General features: G+C 40.9%; 1 protein-coding gene across 1 annotated transcript in view; it reads left to right on the top strand.

The window, feature by feature from the left end:
• tjp1b (tight junction protein 1b) overlaps nt 1-24,349 on the top strand; it is a 59,338-nt gene that overhangs the window by 9,713 nt on the left and 25,276 nt on the right. The window contains 4 exon segments of the mRNA XM_010788085.1: nt 22,873-22,929; nt 23,446-23,493; nt 23,765-23,848; nt 23,953-24,042. Of these exon segments, the coding sequence (XP_010786387.1) occupies nt 22,873-22,929; nt 23,446-23,493; nt 23,765-23,848; nt 23,953-24,042 (279 nt within the window).

The raw sequence follows: 24,349 nt of genomic DNA, 5'->3' as shown, positions 1-24,349 counted from the left end.
TACAGTGAGTGATGAGACTGCAGGATGCTGAGCTGAGGAGCAGTTTCCATTGCATCCCACTAAAATGTCACAACAGACACAACACTGCCTCTGAGCCTCTGGGATCTGCGGTCATTTCCAACAGAACATGTCGCCTGATTTAACAGAAAACTGAAGATATTAATCAACTGAGTGTATGAATGTAGGTCCATAGCTATCATTGCCCATCAGTGTGGAGCTATAAAATCAATAGTAGTTAGGACTTTGTTTATATCGATTGCTTCTTTTGATTGCTTTTCTCTCTTGATAGTCAGGGGAGGACTTTGGCACCTGTCCCACTCTCGCTGTCATTTGTGTTGGCAAGCATTGCACTTGTTCACAGAAAGCTTGAATCAGATTTTAGTGCTAAGGCTGCAGAAAGCAAAACAAGAGATGGAAAGGGGGGGAAACTAGAGTCTTTAATGCACCCGGTGCCTTTGTGTTTAGTGGGAGTTATTTTTCTCTGTTCATCAACAACACCGCATCCCATTGCGAAGCAGGAGTGTTTACAGCATTGCTTAAAGCTGTAGGGAGATGCATTAGTCCATCTGTTCTAACAAACAAATCCTATTATTATTCACACCACTAATCTCATACAACCAACCACTCTGTGACTTTTCTATGTTGTACTTAAAGACACAACCTTGGGCATTAATGATAATAAATATTACTTGTCACTGTCACCTTTCCCAGGGGATGCGCCGTCCTTGCAATGTGTGCTTTATATGGATCAATGTTGAGATGATCCTCAGTATGCAGCTTGTTTGTCATGTGCTTTTCACTCCATCATAAAAATGGGAAAAACATATTTTACACACAGCGCTCATGATGCAGGGGGGATGCTAAACTGAGGTTGCTGTTTCTGTTTCACGAGCCTTGATTTGGGGAAAGATTTGTTTTTAATGCAGTATTTTTCCTGCCCACTCAGCTGTTTTGAAAAATGTTAAAGGAATGTTTGCTGCAGAGGCTATAACCAGGTGAGTTGCAGAGAAGCTTAGAGTATAACAGCAGGAGCAGATGCAACTAAGCCAAGATGAAAAGCACAATTAAACAAATTACTCTATAACAGATCAGAATCGGTCCCCAACTGGGTGCTGAGCTTTGCCTTGGTCAAAGTCTTAATCTCTTATTTGTTCTGCTCGCCCCATCCCACATCTAAAATCCCATCCTTGGCTGCAGTCTGCCGTGGACAGAGGCGCTCCCCCCCTAACCAGCACCAAAAAAAGCCCCAGCGTAAGCATTTATTCGCTGCTCAGTCTTCGGAAAGTGCTGCAGATGCATTTACGGAGAGAGCAACTGCAGCTGAATTAACCAATCTGCATATTCAGGGCCGGTTAGAGAGAGATGGCTCCCGTGTGTTGAAGGCGTGGAGGTGGAAGCCGGACCTGAGTGAGACACACTACAAGGCCTGTGGAAAGAGACGGAGGGGAGGGGGAGCAGAGCGTGGGGGGTGGGTGCAGGAGATGTATCACGACTACATTAGGAGGACTTATTGGAAGGAGGGGGAGGGGGCAGCAGCTGATTTTCTTTTTGGTAAGACAGGTCTGTTATGTAACACAGTCGCATGGATGATTTTTTTTTTTTGGTCCTGTAGGTTACAAGCTTGGGGGAGGGTTGGAGGCGATAGAGGGGGTTTGTGTGTGAGACTGAGGTGGAGCTGGTCATGTGTGATGCATGTGAAGGTTGCGTGTTTGATGTCACAGGCTGTGAGGAGGGGGTGGCAGATGTTGAGTATATTTCTGGAGGCTCTGACTCAGGAGCATTGGCTGCCTATGTGTCCTCTGATGAGACATATGGCAGGTAACTGTAGGCACTCTGCAGTGTGTGTGTGTGTGTGTGTGTGTGTGTGTGTGTGTGTGTGTGTGTGTGTGTGTGTGTGTGTGTGTGTGTGTGTGTGTGTGTGTGTGTGTGCGCGTGCGTAGGACAAATTATGTCACACATCTTGTAGCAAAATGTTGAGTTTGCAGCCACTGCAGCAGCAAAAATAAATTCAATTGAAAGTGGGTAATTGCTATGTTAATATTTAATGCGTGATTATTCAGTGTGTTTAATGGTGACTGTTCAGTTTTACATTATATCCATTAGTCAGGACGCCCTCAAATGGATTTCCTGTTGCTTTCAGTAACAAAGTTGGATCAGAATACGCGCTCATTCATTTCTCAAAGGATGCCATAAACCGCAGAGACCTTGGTTGTCGAAGATCTGAAGAAAATGACTGGTGCTTCTGAATTGTTTTTATGGTCGGGCTTGTGTCTCCCATCTACAACAAATCATTTTGAAGAGAGAACACTCAAACCCACATAAATCTCAACAACTCTATTGACTTTCGGGCATGATTTATGTCAGGAGAAGAGACCTGAGCGGTAAGCACCACCCGGAGCCGAGGAATAGTGACAATGTAGAACTTAACCAACTTCACATACAATATTTCCCAGTCCAATAATAATTTACAAGCTTTCATTATAATGTAGGCTTATTTTTTAGGAGGGCTTGATGCTGTCCCCCAATTTCAGCCCTTGAGTGTGGGGTCAAGTGAAGGACAAGCAACATGATGATGTAATGTTTGTAGGAATCAAGATGGAGGCCTTGGTGGGGAAGTCAAGCATGAAGAATGAAACACCAGGAAGGTTGTCCCTTAAGACAAGTTAATCAATCGCAGGATCTGATGCCCGCAGTCGTGGTCGCTCTCTAGATTACTTTGTCCTGTGATGGATTATCATCAGGTGACCATGAAGTGTTTTTGTGGGGGGTATATTTTGTATTAATTAAAATTACATTTTACAGGTGGCTATAGATTTACCTACATTTATCTGCTGTCTCAAACAAATATATAACATTATATCCAGGATTGGACATCTCTTTATCCAAAATATGAATGTAGATTGTTAATTAGGGCTGCAACCAAAAATGTGTGATGATAATTTCCTTATTTATGTATTAGTTGTTTCGTCTATACTTTTTTAAAACATCTTTAAACACAATGCCCACTTTTTTCTGAATTGTTCAAAACCAAACATTTTAATTTACAATAATATACATTTGATTGAACCTGGAAATTGTCCCATTTAAGAAGCTGGTAGCACAAAGATGAAGGTTTTGCTTGTGATTAAAACCATTAGGCGATATCCAAATTATCGACGAGTAATTCTCTGTGAATTGACTAATGAATTAATTGAATTATTGTTTCAGTTCTCCTATTGCTATCAGAAATAAAATCGTAATTACCTTAATGAGCAACATGCAATGTGATGTAAAAGCTGGTGATTTGAATGACAAATCAGACAATACTGGTTTACATGTTATTAAACTAAACATGTCACAACCCAACAGAGATCCATTAAGAGTCAAATGTATGAACACACAAACAAATTCAAAGCACATTTTATTCCCATGTGCTATATTTCGCTAACATGCTGTGTTTGAAAAGGAATAATGGAAGAAGTGTACATGTTGTGTATTGAGAAATGTGTGTGTCTGCTGTGTTAGTGTGTGAATCACGCAGCCTGCTGTGATGCTGGACATGTAGGATGTGTGTTGATGCCCAGAGAGGCGCCATATGCTGTTTAGACTCAGGAGCATCCCATCACGGCAGACCCGTGGGTGAACAACCTCGGCTCCTTCTTGTGTCTCTCTCCATCAGATCACGCGTGCACCATAAGCCAGCCAGGGTTGAAATCAAGCAGATTTACTTTCCTCACGCTTGTTTCACGCCACATGAATAATTCTTCTTATAGATTTCCTCTTGCAGGGCTGCAGACATGCATCATGCTCGACACAGATACATAATGTTCATCTGGAGTCCTGCAGAGGGCAGAGTTTTACTACCTATATGTCCAGGAACACAGAGAAACATCCATGTCTGCATGGCTGATGCAATAACACAGAAAGGAGGGGTTGCATGTGCAGTTGGGGTTTTATGAATGTTCAGCTTCATGTTAATAAGAAAGGTGGGTTGTGCTGCTGCTTCAATGGGAAACACTGTGAAGACTCTTGATGCTCATCTGGTTGATGAAGTCCAGCAGGCATTCATTCAGTTTAACCTCACACTCCTCTGCTGTGCTGCACAGGGGGCAACCTTGCAGTGTTCCCCACATAATAGTGGTTTCCTATTGTATTCATCAATGGGCCCACCTGTAGTTGTGATGAAAAATTAATTTCCAGCTGAGTTGAGAAGCGTTGAAGATTTATGGCATTGTCTGGCTTCCCTCCGCAGTGCGGTAAATTACCCCTGGGTCATTTTTCTCCCTTTTTCATTCCTGTCTCCCTTAACCCCATCACCTGCCCTCCACAATGCCCCCTCGGCCCGGTCCGAAGAGAGCACCTGAAAACCCCCCCAGCCAACCAACGCCTGTAATTGCTTTCCTCTCATCCCGACCAAAGGGGCTCTCTTGGGAAGAAGCAATGAATAGACAACCTCTTATTAATCCAAACTAATGTAGAGGTCTGCTTAATGGAAAATAAAAAAAGTATACAGCCAATTCCTTAATAATTTAACTGGTCGGTTGCATCATTTTATATTGTGCTTTTTTAAACAACATTTGAGGTTTTGGAGATGTCTATGTGAAAGGAGCTGCAGAGTATTTATGGTTAATTAACATAGATGATTATTCTGCAGTCACGGTTTCCAGCTGTCTGTGAAATCACAATCGCATTGATCAGGATCCTGCTGCTCTAAAAAGCTTTTATTCCCTTCCCTTTTATTAGCTTCATGATTACTGCTGCAAAATGGTGTAGTCTTCAAAAGCAAAATGATTCCTAACTCACTATTTTGCAATAAAAGACCTCTCTGTCATACGCGTGTCCACATTAACTGATTGGAATTGTTCATCTTTATTAGCATTAGTGCTTCCTCTCCTGGGATAAACATACTTAGGCAATTGCTTCTTTGCAACTGTACATGATGCTGTAGTTTGATCCAGGGAGGATTTGGCGGTTGGAGGCCTGATGTCCCATGATACGCGGCGCCGGGATGTGAGGTCATTTCATGTCACATGTTATGTCTGAGCTCTCAGCTGTTGGTGGGAAAAAAGGAGATAATGGAGATTACAGGTTCATTTGGGAATCTTGGAAAATATGTATTTCCTCCCTGTACATAGATTTAGATTTTATTTAAATATAGATTTTAGTTTGGGCAATCATCCTGTACACCTTTATTTGTAATCCTTTTTCCTACCTTATTGTAAAATACTAACCTTTTAAAGTGCTAGTGCTTTAAATGTTGCAAATTGATAGACAGATATTTTTTTATTTGGACACTTATACTAATTTAATAATTGAATTGCAGCATATTCCCTCCGGCAGGTGCATCACAAAACATTTCAAACATGCATCTCTTTGCACAAAATATATAAACTATTCATTCCATTTGAATTACAAGAAAGAAAATCACAAAATAACTAAATTAGTCCTTTGCAAAAGCTGTTGTTTATTTGCTTTAGTTGGCCCTTACATAACATCTGAGTGCACAAAAGATGAAATTAAAGCCAGCTGCATTTAATTCAGAGTCTAAATGTTAAGCTCCAGATTAAAGATTTGTGGGACAGGTGTTACAATCACATGCTGTAAAGTCAGCTGCTAATAAGCTGGACGGAGATCAGGAGGCTGCAGCCAAACTGTGCCTCCTGCATGCTGCAACTGCATTTCACTGCTGTACATCCTCAACTCTGCTTCACCGAGGTCACACTTCATTCCTCTATAAAGCACCTTTTGATAAGTGCTGACTTTACAAGATATCTTGTGCTTGCTGGATCACAGACCCTTGTCTCTATCCTTAGCTCGGAATGTGCTGCACATAATAAATGTAATGGTGAGATATTAGGATGACACCTCCTGTAAGGAATTTCTGTCCTGAGCAAATGGGTTGGCTGTCAAGTGAGTGTGCTGCTCTCTCATGGTAGAGGTCAGTGATACTGACAGAGGACGACACAGAAATCTCCGAAATACAAGCCTCTGTACAGTAGCCAGCTCACTCCCTTATGAGATTACCTTGATGTACTCCAATTTGTAAAACCAAAGACTGGATAACAAGATAAGTAGCACAAAGTATTGAATCTCATCTTGCAGCTTTGGCAACACGGAGTCACATAACAAAATCTATTCTCTCAGATTGCTTTTAGACAAAAGCATTTAATTTCCTCTGCTGCAGTGCTATGTTTAACGTCTGTCACGTCATTTGATAGCTGCAGTCATTAAAGCTCATAGATAGCCACACCAACCTTTGCTTAGTAGGCTGTTTTCCTGACCTGTGCAGCTGAGAGGGGACTCACTCGCCGTCAGGGGCAGAGCACTCTAAAAGCCAACCTGCTGTGAATTTCTAATTTGCTTTCCCACTCGTGTGATTTGTTCTTGCAGTTATACTCTGGTTTGGATCCTGTCTGTGAGTTGAAATGTGCTGATGGGGGGAGAGGGCCTGCATAATTCTGTTGCACGGCATGTGAGACTCCCTCTGTGCTGTTGGAGCCAGTGATGCAAACACTGCTGTAGCATTAACAGAGGGTATTTCAAGGGCTTCAACAGAGATACATTAAGCAGCATAAACTCACATCAGAGCCAGTTTAGTTTCATGCAGACTGTAAACAACTTCACATTCATGCAGTTCCAGAGGGGGTGCATTCAGCTAGTTTTAATACCGTGATGCATGATGATTAATGCTGTCGTCAAACCGTCATTCGTGCTCAGTGACATATACTGTCCTGACACACTGCCAAAGGTTTGCATGTTATCACTATCACTGAACACTCAACAAAAACGTGGAGGTGCAGGTCACATTCACTGTTTTCAGAGCAGCTTTCTTGTTTCTATATTTACAACTGCTATTCATCATATTTTGTTTTTCCACAGGGTATATATGTTTTCCTTATTCTTATGACCTTGTACAACTCGCATTCTTCGATTCAAGAGGCCCCGGCCTCCCCCCTCTTCTCCTTCAGATCCTCCAATGAAATCTGCGGCAAGTCTCCCTACGTCAGCAACATTGCGGGACCTCTGTGCTCCTCCAGCATTACATTCAGCCCCTATCTTCTCCTGCGCTCATTAGTGCCAGAGGTAGAGGTGACAAGAACGGTCACACAATCTCAAAGTGATAAAATGCACAAGTAAAGGTTCTGCAAAGAATTAGGAACTTCTAGGAAAGGCTAGCACAAAAAAACTAAAGTGCATGCGATGGAGTCTTAAGAGTGGAGTTTGGTGCAGTGCACAATTTACATTCTACTGTATATTGATTAAATCCGTATACCCCATGGGAAGGAGTATTGAGCATCGTGACTGTAGGGTGGATTTTAGTTCTATCTTCTGCATTTTAAATGGCTTTATGCAGCATGTCATTACTACTTAAGTAGCCTAACTCAGCTTTCCCTGTAAGGAGTTTTGCGGTAGTTAAAAGTGATATCCGAATAGATTATTTTTTTCGCAACATCTTTCGCATTCAAATCAAAAAACATCAAAGTGAAATATCTTCCACATTAAGGGCCTCTAATTCTTATCCACCACAGCATATTTTGCAGGAAGTTATCATTTTGAAATAAATATAGTTCTCTTCTTTATGCACACACACACACACACACACACACACACACACACACACACACACACACACACACACACACACACACACACACACACACACACACACACACACACACACACACACACACACACAAAGGCACAAAGTGTTAAAGCAACTTGTCCTTGTCCAGCCTTTTGTCTCAGAGAATATTGAATCAATCAAACGCCTCAGTTTTGAAATTCTATCTGTGAAATCAATATTAAGGCTTTCCATACAAGAGGAAGCTAATGTCTCAAATCAATTTCTTTTTAATTGACAAATAGATTAAATGCTTCAGAATGTGAAGAAATAATCAGGATGTCTGCTGTATCTGCTGAAAGTTTTCATACCAGGTGTAAATAAATAAGTATGCTATATCAAAGTTTGTTAAAGTATGCAGCGCTGTTCAGAACCTGGATGAAATATATTGTTAAAACAAATGTTCAAAGATGATCAAATAACGCTAAAGTTATAATATAAAGAACTATTTCAAACACCCCTCTCTTATGGTGCATGAGGGTAATGTAGTTTCACTCTCACTGCAAACAAAGCTCTTGATAGCTCTCTGATCCTCAAACCGATTTATTAGCTCTCTGTTTGATCAGGATGTCTGTTAAAAGCTCTTTAAAGATAAATTATAACCCCTTACGTCACTTGCAGCAAAGGCAAAGCTTACAAGGCTTTGTGTCCACTTAGGACTGTTAGGCCTTCTGCAGTCTAGCTTAAAAAATATATACTGCACTATTGGGGCAATAGATACAAAAATGGAACATGGAACAGGAAGTTATTTTAGTAGCTCATGTAAAGTTAACATATAGATTATTCAATATTTTTGGATATATTGTTGAATCTAAATCAAATCAAAAATATTTCTGGGTGATTAAGCTGTTAATTACTTTGCTGATCATCCAATTACCACCCACACTAAAAAAAAGATGCTTATTGTTTTGCACAAAATTGACCAATGAAAATACTTTTATTAACCAAAACACAATGCAAATCTATTTTTCATTTCCATAGCTATGTCAATCCTACATGCCGGACTCCTGTCATCAGTCCACAAATCAAACATTAGTTGGTCGAAATATTTTTTTCACAACTCATAAACGTACCTACCCTAGAATTAACGTGTTTGTAATATTTGTTTCTCAATATTATGGTCTAATATGTGAAACTGTGATATTCCGCAGTGAGGATGCCATCAATGTGGACGATAAGCATGCATTGGGTCTTTACTGCAATGCAATGCAATAGACTTCTGCACCTTTTTTTTTTTGATTTGGGCATTATTTTTGTTTTCCTTATTAATTTGAGTATTTCAAATGACACTATGATAACCGCCGCATCCATTCCTACATATAAATAGTGGGCTCCCCTGTTTTCTCGAAGAGCTGATAACGCTTCCTCGGTGTATTTTCATCCTCTCCGATGAACGCTTGTTCTCACGCTGGAATGGCGCTTGATGCTGCTGCTGCGGTGCTGTGGACAGCCTCTTTCTGCAGCCTCTTTCTGCATCCCTACCCCTCCCCCCGCGGACAGATCGGAATGGTTTCTTCCAGGCGAACCTGTCACTGTCACCGCGGCGGTGACGGCAGCCGAAGTGTGAGAGCAGAGGGGGGGAGAAGCTTCATCCACTGCCTGCCATTGCAGTGCGGCGGCAGCTGCTCTGGAGCATCACCAGGAAGACCTTTTCATTCCCGTTTTCTGTCAGATTATCACAAGCACGCCGTGAGGAGGAGCATTGCTTAAACAAAAGGTGAATGGGGTTTCTCGATCATTCTGTGAGTACGTTATTTGAGAGAGAGAGAGAGAGAGAGAGAGAGAGAGAGAGAGTGAGAGAGTGTTTCTCTGTAGCCGCAGGCGCTGACTGGATGTGTGTCTGCGGGAACGAGCGATAACCGAGGTAACTCCGCTCCCTCAGTGCTAGCGAACTGCATCTACAGTACGCGCAATGCTAGGTGTTTAGCTAGTTGCCCCAACATGCTAACGTTATCTTCTGGTTGAAAATGTGAATAACGGTGCCCTATTTCCGCGGAGCTTGCATAAGCGGCAGTATGGAGTAACAACATGCCCTGCGGTGGAGCTGTCATCACCGGCTGTTCCCATGTCAAGTGCGCGGAGCGTCCAGGTGACGTTAACCGGGATGAGCTAGCCTAGCTGCGGGAACAAAATGTCGGCCAGCTAGGGGGTTGATTTGACCAAGAGGGTATAAAGGGGGCACAAGATTAAGAAAGTGTCAGACTGAGAGAGGGAGAGCAGGGAGTGGTTTCCTGAGGTCAACTGCTACACATATGATATCCTGGTTTTTAATAGAAAGGGAAGGTCAAGCGGTGGCTCACCTTTGTTTTGATGGTCCGTTTGTAAACCCAATGTGGGTCTTTGGTGAAGCTAGGTAGCAGTTGGCTAAAGTTAGCTTGTTAGTTTGGTGACACTGTACCAGCTGTCATAATAGCGTCATGTCAGCTGTGTTTTGGGGGTTTTCCCGTAGGCTAGCTTATAGCTCATCTATGCTAAACATCTCACTATTTACATAAGGGATGGATACTGTTAACTTGAACAAATAGCACCAGTCATCACCTGTTGAATATTGTCAACACTGGACAGTATTGTTTTGTAGATAGTTATCGTTTTTCGTTACATTTGCTGTTAACTAGTCATAACTACAACTGGTATGGTCAAACAACATACAACATTCATAGTCTTTTCCCATTTATCTGATTTGCAAAAGTAAAGCATTATGAGCCCGGAGATGAATACCAGGTGTAAAGTAGATACTATCTAGCAGGTTTCAATATATTTACTCCTTTTAAAAGATAGAAAAGATATAAGTAAATACTGAAGTAATTTGAATGATGTGAGAAATAAACGATGAAAAACTTTGCCTGATTTGCAATACATGAATATTAAACATATTTCACATCCTTGGGTTGGATTACATAATGTCAGAATCATGAATACTGTCCGGTATTAAATATGCTCTTAAAGTTGTCATTATGGCCTACCTCAACATTCATGTTTTATTCACTTACGTTGTGAATTATTAGAGGTAGATTGCTTGCTCATAGAATTGAGTTGTCTCTTGTTTTTCTTTTAGTTGTCTGGTTTCTATAATGGAGTGATATCAGGTTTCAAATTGAATGGACGCCAAATGACTACTTAAAGCATAAAGAAACATTACATTTCTTCTCTAACAATAAGATACATTCAATACAAAGTATAATTGGTATATCTTTCAATGAAAGTATCATGAATTAGTGGAGGTTATCTCTGTATTGTACTCTGTAAGAGCTTGAGTCAATGACTTCAATATGTCATCACTCGCCTCATGATAGAAACAGGTTTATGAAATTGAAGCTGAGCAGGTCAACAGATCTTTCAAATGAAGTGAGGTTGGTACACATATATATTTGTGGCAGCCATTAAGTGTTTCATTGCACAATTAAACTGTTTTTTAAAAATTCAGATGGCAGTGTTAGACAGGGGATGGGTCTGAAAGCATGTCCCCTGAGACGAAGACAATATCTTACAGCTCAAGGGCAGCCATACATGTTGGCCTGTAAATCATGTTGACCTAAGCTGTCATGGGATCAGCAGTCATCGTGCTTTTAAAGGACACATGTATTTGATATTTTGCCTACTTAAGTTCAAATTGACTGCAGTTTCGTAGTCCTGTGTATTTGTAGAAACGGAGTGAAATAAGAGGCTTATCTCTTGCTGGTTATGTGGTTATAACAGACCTACATTACAGAAAAACTCACGAGACTGTATTACTGCATTATTATCAAATGTTGAGACTACTATATTGTTAAACCTTATCTATGCAAACACGTTCCAAACCACATGGCCTATTTTATGAATATAAAAGAGAATGTCCTCAGGTTTCTCTTTGAATAGATTAGTGGTCTAACTGTGAGAAGGAAAACAATGCCTACATATTGGTGTGAGGATGTGAAGATAGCATGGGATAGTGATAGCCTTGAGGTGCCACTAGAATAAAAATGAAAATGATTTAATGACTTAGCCTTCACTCTCCTAAAGCACTATATCACTGCTTACACCAAAGATTATTATGTATAATTAGAATCACTCTGATATTTTCATCCAATGAGAGGTGTAACTTCGGAACGAGATGAACTTTTGACACTCCTTGTTTCGCCCTGCTTCAGCTAATAGATCTAATCCTTTTTTTTTCAATTTAGCAGGATTTCTGTTCTGCTTTGCTGCCCAGTTTAATCCTGTCGCCCTCTTTAAGTCCACTCAAATGTTACTCTGCATTCTCTATTGGCTCAAGATGAATTATAAGTCAACTGGTTCCATAGAGAGTTAAATAGAGAAATGCTTACAATAAAGTCACACATCTCATGTATATCAGAAACTGACACTATATATTTTTGTGTTGCCTATTTTTTTTAAGCTTTACAAACAAACCATTGAAAAAATATAATTCAAAGTAGAGACACCTACTGATAGACCTGGTCAATGACATATTTTGGGTCTGGATTTGAATAGTTGATATCCATCGATTTATCTTCTTTGGCTCCTTACATATTTTATACTACCTCGTTTTAGGCTAGTTTTTGGAGATGGTTTGAGTTGTTGAAAGATGAATTGATAGTTGCTTCAGACATTGAAAGGTCATTGCTTTGGTACATGGCCAAGCTAAGACTTCCTAGCAAACACTTCTTTAAAAATATGACATTAACCTCCATGTCCTCGACGTACAGTAGGTCTCTGTTAACAAATGGCACATATACATTATGTTTATAGCTCCAGTAATACAGAAGCTTGCCTGTGTAAATCATGTCCATCGTAAATTCCTTTTTGAAAGGGGTGTGGAATTATCAGGATAAGGAGGCTTGCACAATCTCTCATCAATCACATTTCAACGTGAACCTCCTTTCTGGTATAGTGCAGAAACATCCCTTATCATCATGGCTTTTCATGGGCTGCGTCATCCTCATTTCAATCACAGTGACGGGGAGGAGGCGGGCTGCAGGTCAGAGGCTCAGCTTATCAGCACATTCCTGCCTTCTTATGTGCTCCGTGTGGGGCACTGATAACTTCCACAGGGCTGATTGAGTTCAGGAGCTGATTTCCAGCTCCATGTGCTCTGGCTATGATCACTGACAACAGCCCACAAATCAGTCCACAAATAGACTCAGGGTTTGAATCAGTTTATTTTCTTTTGTGGGAAATTATCTGTGAAAATCCACACTGTAATAATGCCAAATGATAACACAACATGGATTGTGAAACGTGTTATAACAAATGAAAAGCAACAGAGTATGTGCCCTTCAAAGGGTGGGATTTCTTCTTGTCTGAGGAACCTGATGTACCAGGTCTACACTGTTGGACAGAAACTGTTAGCATCACTAATATGACAGCTATCTTTGTAATGAAAGCAAATTATCATACTGGCTAAACACAAATCTAATGTAAACATTAACTACATACTCAATGTTTAGCACATCAAGTAATGTTTGCATGCTGCTGCTGGCATCCTCGTTTTTGAAATTGAAACCTCATCCTTGCTGGCTCAAAGTAGTGCGACATTGTGTATTTTTCAAAGCAGCTGTGATTGTTTTTTTATTAGGTATCTGTGTTTTCAAGACAATTTCTGCAAGACAGTGTGTGCCGTTTGGTCCGATGGACTGCCTATTGGACTCATCCTGCACATATTTTGCCACTCCAGACAAACATTAGACCTTTACATAAACATTAACATGTGTGCAATGGTAGCAGAGCTTTGAAGCTTGGATAGAAACTCCAGTTGTCTGGACTACATTTATTTTTGAGGTTCTTGATAATTAAAAAAATGTGCTGGAAAAGAGATGAGAGGGAATGAGCATATTTATTTATTTCACAGAGCGTAATCACACCTTAGCATTCGGTATTCAGGCATGTGGTATTAAAAAAAGACGTAGTAGAGGCTTAGCTTCTGACTTGAAGCGTTTAGCAGCTTGAGTTCCCTACATGCCACTTCAGCTTGATGTAGAAATAATTCATTTGGAGGCTGATAGGGAGAAGGTGGTGGAGAAAGCAAACTATGTGTGGAATCTGTCACAACTCTCAGGCTCCGCTCTGTGGGATGTAACTTGTTTCTTTAGCCAGCGGTGATTGGGTGTCTTTCAGGCATGTCCAACTCAATCATTATCCCGACTGATAAGGGGATGTCATGACCCACTGGCCTTGATTTGGTGTTAGAGCCACGTTCTACCTTAATGATGAATCTGGGCTAAATGTTTGGAAAAAGAAAACAACCTATTTGTGTTCAAATCAACCTTGATGGTTCTTTTTGTGACATTCTATAACAGGTTGGCAGACCAGAATGGATTATTTTGGGTTATTTCTTATCTATTTATCTACCTTTCATTTCAATTTGTGTGTTTGTTGCATATTTTCACTGTGATGCATTTAGTCTTTTACAAAAACATGTGTAACAACAACAACAACATGTAAACACCTTCTCAGCACACTGCGGTCTTGTTGGTGGTCCTTGCTGGTTTACCTCCATGCTGAAGGACTGAATGACAGGGTATGCAAATCATGCCCTTACATAAAGTTTTAATAAACTGTAATAACAGCCTCATAAATGTCAGGAATATGATGAGGAGCAATCAGTGTATTACAGGCAGTAAGGGATGTTTAAGTGCATGAGGTTGAGTGGATAGTTTATAGTTTAATGTCAAACTAAGGCGCCCTGAGCGGCTTTGTAACCTTCCGATCATGTCGGGCATTAATATGAGGCGGGCAGTAAAATGTTGCTCACAGACTACGATGTGCATTCGTTTTTCTTGTCTTGCTCTCACCGGTCTCAGCGCGACCTGGGACGAATTGTTAAGGTAAGGACGGCCCAGCCTCAAATATCAACTCATGTATTTTGTTATGGTGGTGAAGGAAAATGTAGTTCTTCATGGACAACAGGCGGCGCCTCGGCACGAATGCTGTTGGCACATACTGCATATGCTTGGAGTTGCCTCAGGGTGAATTCACAATCTTGTGCAGCCAGCCATGCAGTATGCCACTGACTCTATAGAAACAGACATCTTCACAGTAACGGGGTAAGATGATACCAATATAAACACTCCTGAAACTTTGTCTAAGTGTTTCCACTAAATACTGTTTGATAATAACCAACATGTTTCCCACTGGAGGGAGCAATGCTCTTGGCTTGTTTTCTGTTTTGGTCTAAACTGCACTGCAGTAAGCTTTTTCCTAATAAAGCTCCTGAAGTTCACACAACAAACACCATTCCACATTGGGATGGGGTCTATAAAGTAGTGAACAGTTGCTGGAGGGGATATTAAATGCAAGCTGTTGAGCTTATTCTCCTGTAGAACAGTTTAACATCTTGTACTAATTTGAAAGATAAAAGAACAAAATAACTATTAGCTCTGCTCACATTAAAGCTGTCCTGAGAAACATGCAGTATTGTGTTGCCCTACAGATCGTATAATCCTCAGAATGTCCTTCCTCATTGTACCTGGGATGTTACACAAGTCACATGTGCCTCTTTTTATCTCATCCTCACTTTTCACTTTGGTTGTTAATTTAATTGCTTTATTAGCAACCTGTTTGTGTTGGAGGTCATATTTATTAGTGTTGGTGTTGTTGCGGTTTAGGAAGCATGTCCTTGTGTGTTGTATATGATTAACTGTCATTTTGACGGACAGTAATCCTCGATGGGATGTCACTGACATGCTGAGCATAATGTATGCATGCAATGCAGCACACCTGGGGGTGGAGGGGCGTATTAATGTCCCACATGCAAAGAGGTTGGATGATTCCTGCTCCGGCTCAACACGGCGCCTCAGGGGTTAAGTCCGATACAGCAGTTTACACTGCGGATGGATGCTAGTAGAGAGGAGTCCCATGCTGTAGCGGAACTGCAGATCCTACACAGATCGCTGCCAAGCCAGAGGGGATTTGCTCCGATCCCATGAGCGTTTAAGGGGAGAGTTGGAGCGAGGAACACATTTTGAAGAAAACGATGTTGGGAGAGGACACAGAGGTTTGCAGAGCAGAGGAAGCTTTAGGGTATCGCTTCGGGTTGTGTTTGTTAGCCCCTCACCTGTGGTCGTAATTTCAGTTGTTTCCGAGCCAAGGAAAGAGAAAGGAAAGAAAGGCGGGGGCAGGTTCCTGCGAGCACTGATTGGTGCGGTTAAACACTGAGGCTGCTGCTGCTGATGTTCGTCTGCAGGAATCTCCTGCTGGATTAACCGAGGAGTCGCTTCTGTTTGTGTTCTGTAGTCACCAGGATGAACTCGTGTAAGTACATCTGATCCTCAATGCATCAGGATTTATCTGAATATTTAAGCAACGAATCAAAAAGATGAAAGGAAATTAGGTAGAAGTCTGCTTTACTGATGCTGTTAAATAATGCACGTGTGTGTCTTTGATGGCTGTAATGGTTTGTCATTAAGTTTGATGTCAGAGTTAATAGGTTTCATCCGTTAACCTTCCTATCACGCATGCTTTGCTGCATCCCTCCCACTATCTGCTCTCCATTAGAGGATCCACAGCACAGTGTCTAACCATGTTGTATGTGCGGAGTGTCACTTCTCTCTCAGGGGACCCCCGACTGGTGCTAGGCATGGGCCCTCATTAGCATCTGAATATGTTTTAGGGGAGTTTTAGCAGTTGTCAGCACTCCCCAGCACATCGTTTTCAATTCCTGAAGTGATCAATCATCTCATTCTACTTGTTTGCTGCTTCACTGCCAGAAGCCACAGTGGAGTGTGATCCTGTTGTTTTCTGTATTTGGCCGCAGTGCCACTTCCATACTGTCCTAAAAGTATCCTTGTTTTGAGTAAGCAATGTGTTGCATAGCTGCTGTGGTGGCGTTTTAATCCTTGTCTTAATAGCCACCTCTATCGGGGTTGTGGTTTCTCTTTCTCGTGTTGTGTGCTGTCGCTCTGTTGCCAAACGAAATAGCGGAGAACGGGTGAGATGAGCTTATTCGTTAGTCTCAGACGGCATAGAAACAGCAGGACACATTTCTTCTCTTCATACTAAATAAACGTTAACAGTCTCCAAAAGAACAAAAAGAACACGGTCAAAAGACTTTTCCGTTTCCCCGTCTCATCAACATCAGCTGTGTCCTATCAACCTACCATATATAGGCATATAGCCATGCACGTGACACTGACGCACATTTCCTAACAAATAAGTGAGCCTTAAATGAATACATTTTAAAACCATAGTGTGACTCACAAAAAGACCTGATTAATTAAGAGTTTAATCTCATTTATATTATTATTAAGCCTAACATTCAGACACTAATAACAAAAGGAAAATGGCTCTAACAGTTGCTTAATCTAAATGATACATTACATTTTAAGATTTTCTAGAGGGAGTACGTGCACTAAAGTCTTTAATAACTTCTGGAAAACCCTGCCATTACCACGGTTTAAACTTTCTACAAGTTATCTTCTTAAGTTGATTTTGTTTGAGCTAAACCGCAACATTGAGTGCTTGAAAATGTTGTTCAGTCCCACTGTTTGTAAAATACAGTTATCTATATAATATCCCAGCTTCCTCTATTGCCATATCTGCCCTGCACTGGCACTGTAAAGGCTTTGTGAAAGTGATCGACGTCCCTTTGTTCTCCTCAGGCCTCACAGGCAAATCCAACAAATAGAGAAAGTAAATGTTTTCTCTATGCTGCACTGCATCATTTGTTTCAGTCAGTCTGTGGCGTTTAATTCAACATGAGATGTATAAACGTACTCCAGTGTTCATGCTGCACATTTCCCTTAAACCTCTCTGTTGCAGCATCACAACGGCAGAATTAATGAAAGCTATTTTTAGCTACTCTTGTCCCAGAGCGGTCAAAATTGAATAAGGTTCTGCCTCACCCCTAAACCATGCTACAGCACTACATTTATTCTCTGTCAGAGAGTTGAGCACCCCACCATAGTGCCTCAGCTCCCTTTTCGGAAGAAAACGATTTAGTTTTTCTGCTGAATAGAGAGTCGTGGAGCCAGCTCTCTTTAATTGTAATGAAACTCCAAAGTGAATACAAAATGAAACACCACCTTAGCTTCCCTCTTCATGGGTCGTGTTGGGTATTGTGATGACTCACTGTACATAAAAGATTTCCCTCTCCAGGTTGAGATATTCTTCTACTTTCTTTTGGTGCAGATTTTTACCTCACGCCACATATGCATTAATCCCTACTTGTAATATATCAAAGCAGTTGGATACATTAGTTAGTTTCTGAGGGTTAGGGTCATCTGTTTCTATGTGTTTGTATTAGCTACAGTACAGAAATCTGGAGACGGATGAAAGACATGTGAGGCTAGCTTGCAATGCGATCCCAAAGATCAGCTCCCTTTACTGTTTTAACAGCCAAATCTGCAATTGAAAAGAACTGTCAAAAGACAAGTATGCTGCCAAAGTGGCTGGTAGACTTGCCAATAGTCGCCAAACAGCAGGTATTATTTGATTGCGCTTGATTGAAATGGTCCTGCCAGGTCACACAACTACTTGTTTTTGTCATTGCTTCATTTGAAATCAGTGCCTTATAGATCACTTTGAATAATTGACTGCCTATTACCAGGTACCAAATACCAGTTTGGCCATATTTGCCAAAGATACAGTTGAAATGATCAGTATATGGATTCATTTAGGAATAACCTTTTGTATTTTGCAGTACACAGTTAAATCATTTGTGTACTTTAGCCATTTTTAAGGCAAATATTCCAACAGTTATTTGGTTGCAGCTTTTCCAATGTGACTATTTGCTAATCTTCTCTGATTTGTGTACGGTAACTATAAACTGAATATTTTGGGGTTTTGGATGGTTGGTCGTACAAAACAATACTTTGTCAATGAGGACTTTGGGTAAATGTGATGTTAATGTTAAAGCAAGACAATGGTTTGCACATCTAAATATAATGAAAGTAACAATCAAAATACAGTATAATTTCGAACCAAGAGTGCAAAACCCATTCGAGAAAACAAAGAACTTGAACCAGTGAGCTTTTGCAAGTTTTGCTAAAAACATAAAACTCAAGAGAAAATAAGTTATACTTTATCAGAGTAGTTTCTGATCAAATTTCAGTCTAGAAATAAATAGCCTAATCATCTCCACAATCATTTCTCCTCTACCATTATGGAACACAATCATTAGTTGCGGCCCTAATTTGATTCATGAGGTAATTAGTGGTTTAAACTGCTGATGTGAGAGAGTTTCTTTGACAGACATGCTTTAATAGTTTGTTCTGCTGAGCAATAAAGCCCATCTGTATGGGTTTATTGAGGAATTGTGTCATTAACAGTCTGTGTATTGACTCCACACAGTCCATTTTTGACCACAGCTTTCCTGTCCTCTCTGCCCTCAGCTGTGTGATCCATCTGTGTTGTAGTGCTGGCTCCAAAGTTCCCTGGTTGTAATCCCCCAAGCATGACCCAACCAACATGGCGCGTCTCCGCTGAGCAGCGGCTGCCAGCCCTGGCTCTGGCTTGTGGCATGAAGCTTCTGTTGGCACCGGGACTTTGTGGCCATAAAGGGCGTACACAACAGGGCCACAAAAACTCATCAGTCTCTGGATGCTGACACGACTTCAGTACAAACTGTACACAGAGCAGTGCAGAGTGGACTCAAACGCTGGCTTTTATGTTGTTTACTTGACTTTTGAGATTAGTGTCCCTGGCTCTGAATAGGGCAATAAAGTGTTGGATTGGTTCTAGGGTTGAAGACAAAATGCCATGTGTGTACAGTATTTTGATTTGATTGTGCTGCCAGTCATGTATCTTTGTTAATTCCTACAGTACAGATATCAGTACTTTTGAGGCCATGGAGCCTTTTGTGTTGAATGTGTTAGGATACACATTTAGCAACTAATAAAGAGTGCTTATTTAAAATGCGAAACAAAACTTTTGTTTTTAAATTAATTCAGCCGTCTTTTTTTTAAACCTCCCACACACATTTGAGAGGAACCTTCAGACACGGCCTGAAAATGTCAGGCCACTCGAACAACACCACACTGTTCCCCCTCTGTTACCAGAGCAACAAGCTCTGCTGGAGGAGAAAGCAAAATGACATCCCTTCAAAGTGAAAGGTGTGTGTGTGGGTGTTCTGTTTTCCCTTCCTAAAATTCTGTTTAGTTTTAATTTATTTTCCACTTCCTTCTGTTTTGCCTCATTTGGGATTTAACATTCCATTAATTGTATGGAGATGTATTTGTATTGGATCAGAAAGTTTGCATTCTCTAATCATATTGTAATCATATTTCCCAACAACACATTTCTCACAACCCGGCTGCAACACAAAACTTTATACGTTTGTGTGTGCGCTGCATAAATGCTAATAGAGAATGTCAGGAAGTAGGAATGTCAACTGGAAACCAGCACCTCTCATAACTTTGCAGTTCAGTGGCACACCATCTTTAAATGTAGAGGAAATGTGGGAGTTCTCTGCATCAGCGTTTCCACAGCGCTGATGAAGAAGATATGGGTATAAATCTTCTTCCCCCGAATAGAAAACGTTCTGCCCCTGTTTTCAGCCGTCTTGTTAATATTCAGATGTCTTTTTCTTCTCTCGGAAGTGGGGAAGTGTATTCAATATAAAAAGCCAGGGGGGGTTTCCCTATGCAAACTTTTGTCCCCCCCCTCCTTGTGTGAATCCAACCATAGGCTGCTTGAGGAGTTCAAGACTGTTGCTGCCAAAGCTCCAAACGTCCGGGGCCACTTGTGGCGATGCATTCAGTCACCTGTATCCAGACACGGGCTAACACTTGGCACTTAGCCGACAGGTCGAGACAGACATGAGGACGACGTGCTGAAGGGTCTGGGGGGTCAAACAATAAACAGGACGGCAGCAGCCAGCTAAATTCCATCCTTAGACTTTTCTATCATACATTGACGTTGCTAAAGATAGCCCAGATTGAAGACATTATCTCCCTGTAAAGTGTTTCCATTTTCCTGTGACTCGTATTCACTTGAACTGGTTGGCCCTACTTTACCACATTGTTATAGTGATGTGCAGATTTATCTTCAACGTGAAGACGTTTGGGGTTTGAAGCTGCTAACAAGGCGTTTGATTAACAAATGTAAGAACAATGTTGATAATGGAATTGTAAACACACCACACGAGATATGTTTTTCAATTTGTATGAAATGGCTGAAAAAACAACTTTTTCTGTTAACCTAGTAGTGAAAGGGTTGCCCATTAGGAATATATTCTAAAAACCTTTAGCCTACCCCTTGTTGCCAATATTTATTGTTGTTTATAATATTTTTATGCATTCATTTTGGGAAATAAGGAATAAAATAATCTCAGTAAGGACCAAAATAAATTACTACTACTACTAAAATGTTGTCAGCTGAGAGTTCGAGCACTAGAAGTGATGCTGCCTTTAATGTAACGTTCATCTCCCTCCGCTCAACTCTCATTGCACTTTAATGTGCCGCAACATGAGATCACTCTTCCCAACGAGTCTTGTAAGTGTTGGAGGTGTCAGAGAAATTACCGGCAAAGCAGGAGGGAAATGTGCGACAGTCTCACCCATTTAAGGTCGCACTCGTCGGATCAATTTACTTGACAAATGGGGTTCATTGCATTAAGTTGCTGTGATGTGGGTTGTAATTTCCCCCAGAGCAATGGGCCTGCAAGTATTTTATACGCAGTCATTGAATGTCTAATGTGTCGTGAGATTGTGGTGGAGGTGAAATGATATAAAAGGAGAGATAGGATAAGAAGTGGGGCGCAGAGGACAGTGTTGACCCAACAGCTGAAGGAGGCGACCTTCATCTCATCCTCAGTGGCGTTCATGTAACGGAGGCTGTGCTTTAATTCAAAGACTGTCAGTGTGACCTCATTGTACCTAGCAGGGTTTAATCAATCAGAATCAGAAACAGGTTTATTGCCAGGTAGGTTCACATATACGAGGAATTTTGCCTTGAAGAAATCTAATATAAAACAAAAAATATTTTACGGACACCGTAATAAAATATAGTTAAATAGCAATAAAATAAAGCAGTAATTTACATGGAACTAGAATGCTATGAATGAATTATGGGATATAAAATATGAAACAAGAAATATGTGCAGTAAGCAGTATGAACATCGTGTGCATTAATGTAATGCATATAGAGTATGTGTCGTTGTGTGATTGTATTCAGTGTAAACATGGCACCTCTCACTGTGGGTCTACTTTAGTGGAGAGGATGTTGACGGTGTGTGGTCTGTTTGGTAACGTGTGAGTGTACTGCAGATAAAACCAAGCACAGCACAGTGCTATCTGTATCACTGTAAATAGGTAACAGTGTTAAACTTGAAACAAACTCAATAAGCTGCTGGGTGCAGTGCTGTATGTGTATAGTGGATGTGACAGCTCCCATCCTTATTACATTTCGCATGTGACGAGGCCAGAAACACTGAGACTGCCTCTCTCTTAATAGAAACTCTTAACTCAGTAAAGGGAATGAAGTGGAAATGGGCTTACCTGTCAAATTATATGATTTGTCTTTTAAAATGTGTATGATATTAGTCCGTTTATTGTTTCAGTGTGTGCTCTCTATATTTGACAGTGCAGTCAAATAGTATTCCTTCCATTCCTTTCTTTGCAGTGCAGGAGTGATGCAAATCATTTAAAAAAGCCTCTTTTCCCTCAATCCAAGATAAGATTAATTATACTGCAAAAGTGCACTTACTGTACATCGCGTAAACATTATGGAGGCAATTAGCTAGATTGTGCTCATCACATCCACATTCTTCACATGGAGAAGCTCCTGATGGACCATGCTGCAGACATAGAGATAAAGGTTAAAGTCACAGTTGTGCTGCAATGCTGCTGTGAAAATCCATTAAGGAGCAAATGAGCTCGAACACTGAAATGTTACAATTCATCAGTTTGAATAATTATTTTTGCATGGTACATGATTTATTGTTTTCTTGACGGGGGGGGGGAAAGGGTCTATAGATTAATCAATAATGAAAATCATTTTTAGTTCCGAAGATATGCAGCTTTCCATGATAGAAGACTTATTTACATTTGAGAAGCTTCAACCAATTATCTTTTGCCATTTTTGCTCAAAACATCATTACCAGTATTCAATGATATAATGGTTTCCAATTAACTCTCTGTCATTCAACCAATGTCTTGAGAGAAAACAATAGGTTTGTCCTTTGGATAAGTGTTACATTGATATATTGTCAGCTGTATTGAAAATGTTGAATGACTTTGAACCTGTTTGGTGTTAACTCGAGGGAAGTGTCAGGTCACATGACTAACCCTCTGTCCCTTTGTCAGGAGACAAAAGGCCGTCTCTTGTTAATCACGCTGTGCTTTATCTCTGTCTTCCAGAGCGCCGCAATGGAGGAGACTGTCATTTGGGAACAGCACACAGTAACACTACACAGGGTACGTATCTGCCTTCCGCCCTCAGATGTTCTCTACATCTGTCTTTGTTCAAACTCCTCCTGCTCCCAGTATCTCTGTGCTCTGCCTGTTTCTGCTATCTGTGCTTTCTTCCTCAGCATCCTCTAAGTGTGCTTACTGTGTGAACAGATGCAGGTGGAACAGACAAAGCAGACATCAGAGCTTTTTCTGTTCATGTTTTTTGTCTATGAAGCGTACAAAAATACACCAAAACTGCATTTTGTGCATGTTTTTGCAGACAAAACTTAGCTGGCTGTGAACGAATAATATGTGGAGTATGTTTCGTAATAATGTATATTTTTGTACCGTTTAAAAGAAAAAGTGGAATATGCCAGTCGACTATTTCACTTAGCTCTGTCCGTCTGTCTGTCCGTCTGTCTGTCTGTCGGTATTCAGACCTATTTATATCATGCATGCACCAATAAAGATATTCTGATTCTGATTCATAGTATTTTGTTCCACACATCAACATCCTAATCTTTGTCTCTCTGCATGCAGGCACCAGGGTTTGGCTTCGGGATAGCCATATCAGGAGGTCGGGATAACCCTCATTTTCANTAATAGAACCAAATGTTACTGCAGCAGGCCTTCTGCTGGACCTCCTTTCAGCACATCCGAAATGACAATGGAGGTCTCGCCACTCTGAGGGTTATCCCGACCTCCTAATATGGCTATCCCCAAGCCAAACCCTGGTGCCTGCATGCAGAGAGACAAAGANTCAATGATAGAACAACATCTTACTGCAGCAGGCCTTCTGCTGGACCTCCTTTCAGAACATCCGAGATGACAATGGAGGTCTCGCCACTCTGAAAATGAGCCTCATTTTCAGAGTGGCGAGACCTCCATTGTCATCTCGGATGTTCTGAAAGGAGGTCCAGCAGAAGGCCTGCTGCAGTAAGATGTTGTTCTATCATTGACATGTATCAGTATTGAATTACACTTCCTGCTACAGAAGGACTCCGGCATGATGCCTGTCTCTGTGTCCTCTCTCTAGGGAAATGACAGAGTCGTATGGTCAATGCTGTCTCCATGGACAACGTGGAGCATGCATACGCAGTCCAGCAGCTTCGCAAGAGTGGGAAAATTGCCAAAATTGTAAGAGTGAACATCCTACTTTGAATTCCTTTTGATTTGGTTGATGTATGTTACCATGCATGGTATAGAGTGCCACAGTGACGCGTCCTAAAACCCGGAAGTAAGCTTCTTCCGGTTCCTTCGACAAAAAAGGAATGCAATTTCACCATAGGATTTGGGAAAATAGCTGGAAATAAGGTCTGTGGTTGAAACACATTTAAGAGACGGATCACGTTTCTGTTCAGTCGGATAACATCCACATACTTTTATAGTTTTCTAATCGTAAATCTAATCGCCAGAAGCAAAATGCTAACGTTATGCTATAAAC

The sequence above is a fragment of the Notothenia coriiceps genome, unplaced genomic scaffold (genome assembly GCF_000735185.1).
Source record: "Notothenia coriiceps isolate Sejong01 unplaced genomic scaffold, NC01 NC01_scaffold00031504, whole genome shotgun sequence".
NCBI lineage: Eukaryota > Metazoa > Chordata > Actinopteri > Perciformes > Nototheniidae > Notothenia > Notothenia coriiceps.
The sequence above is the reverse complement of the archived record's forward strand: the minus strand, read 5'-3'. Positions and strand labels throughout refer to the sequence as shown.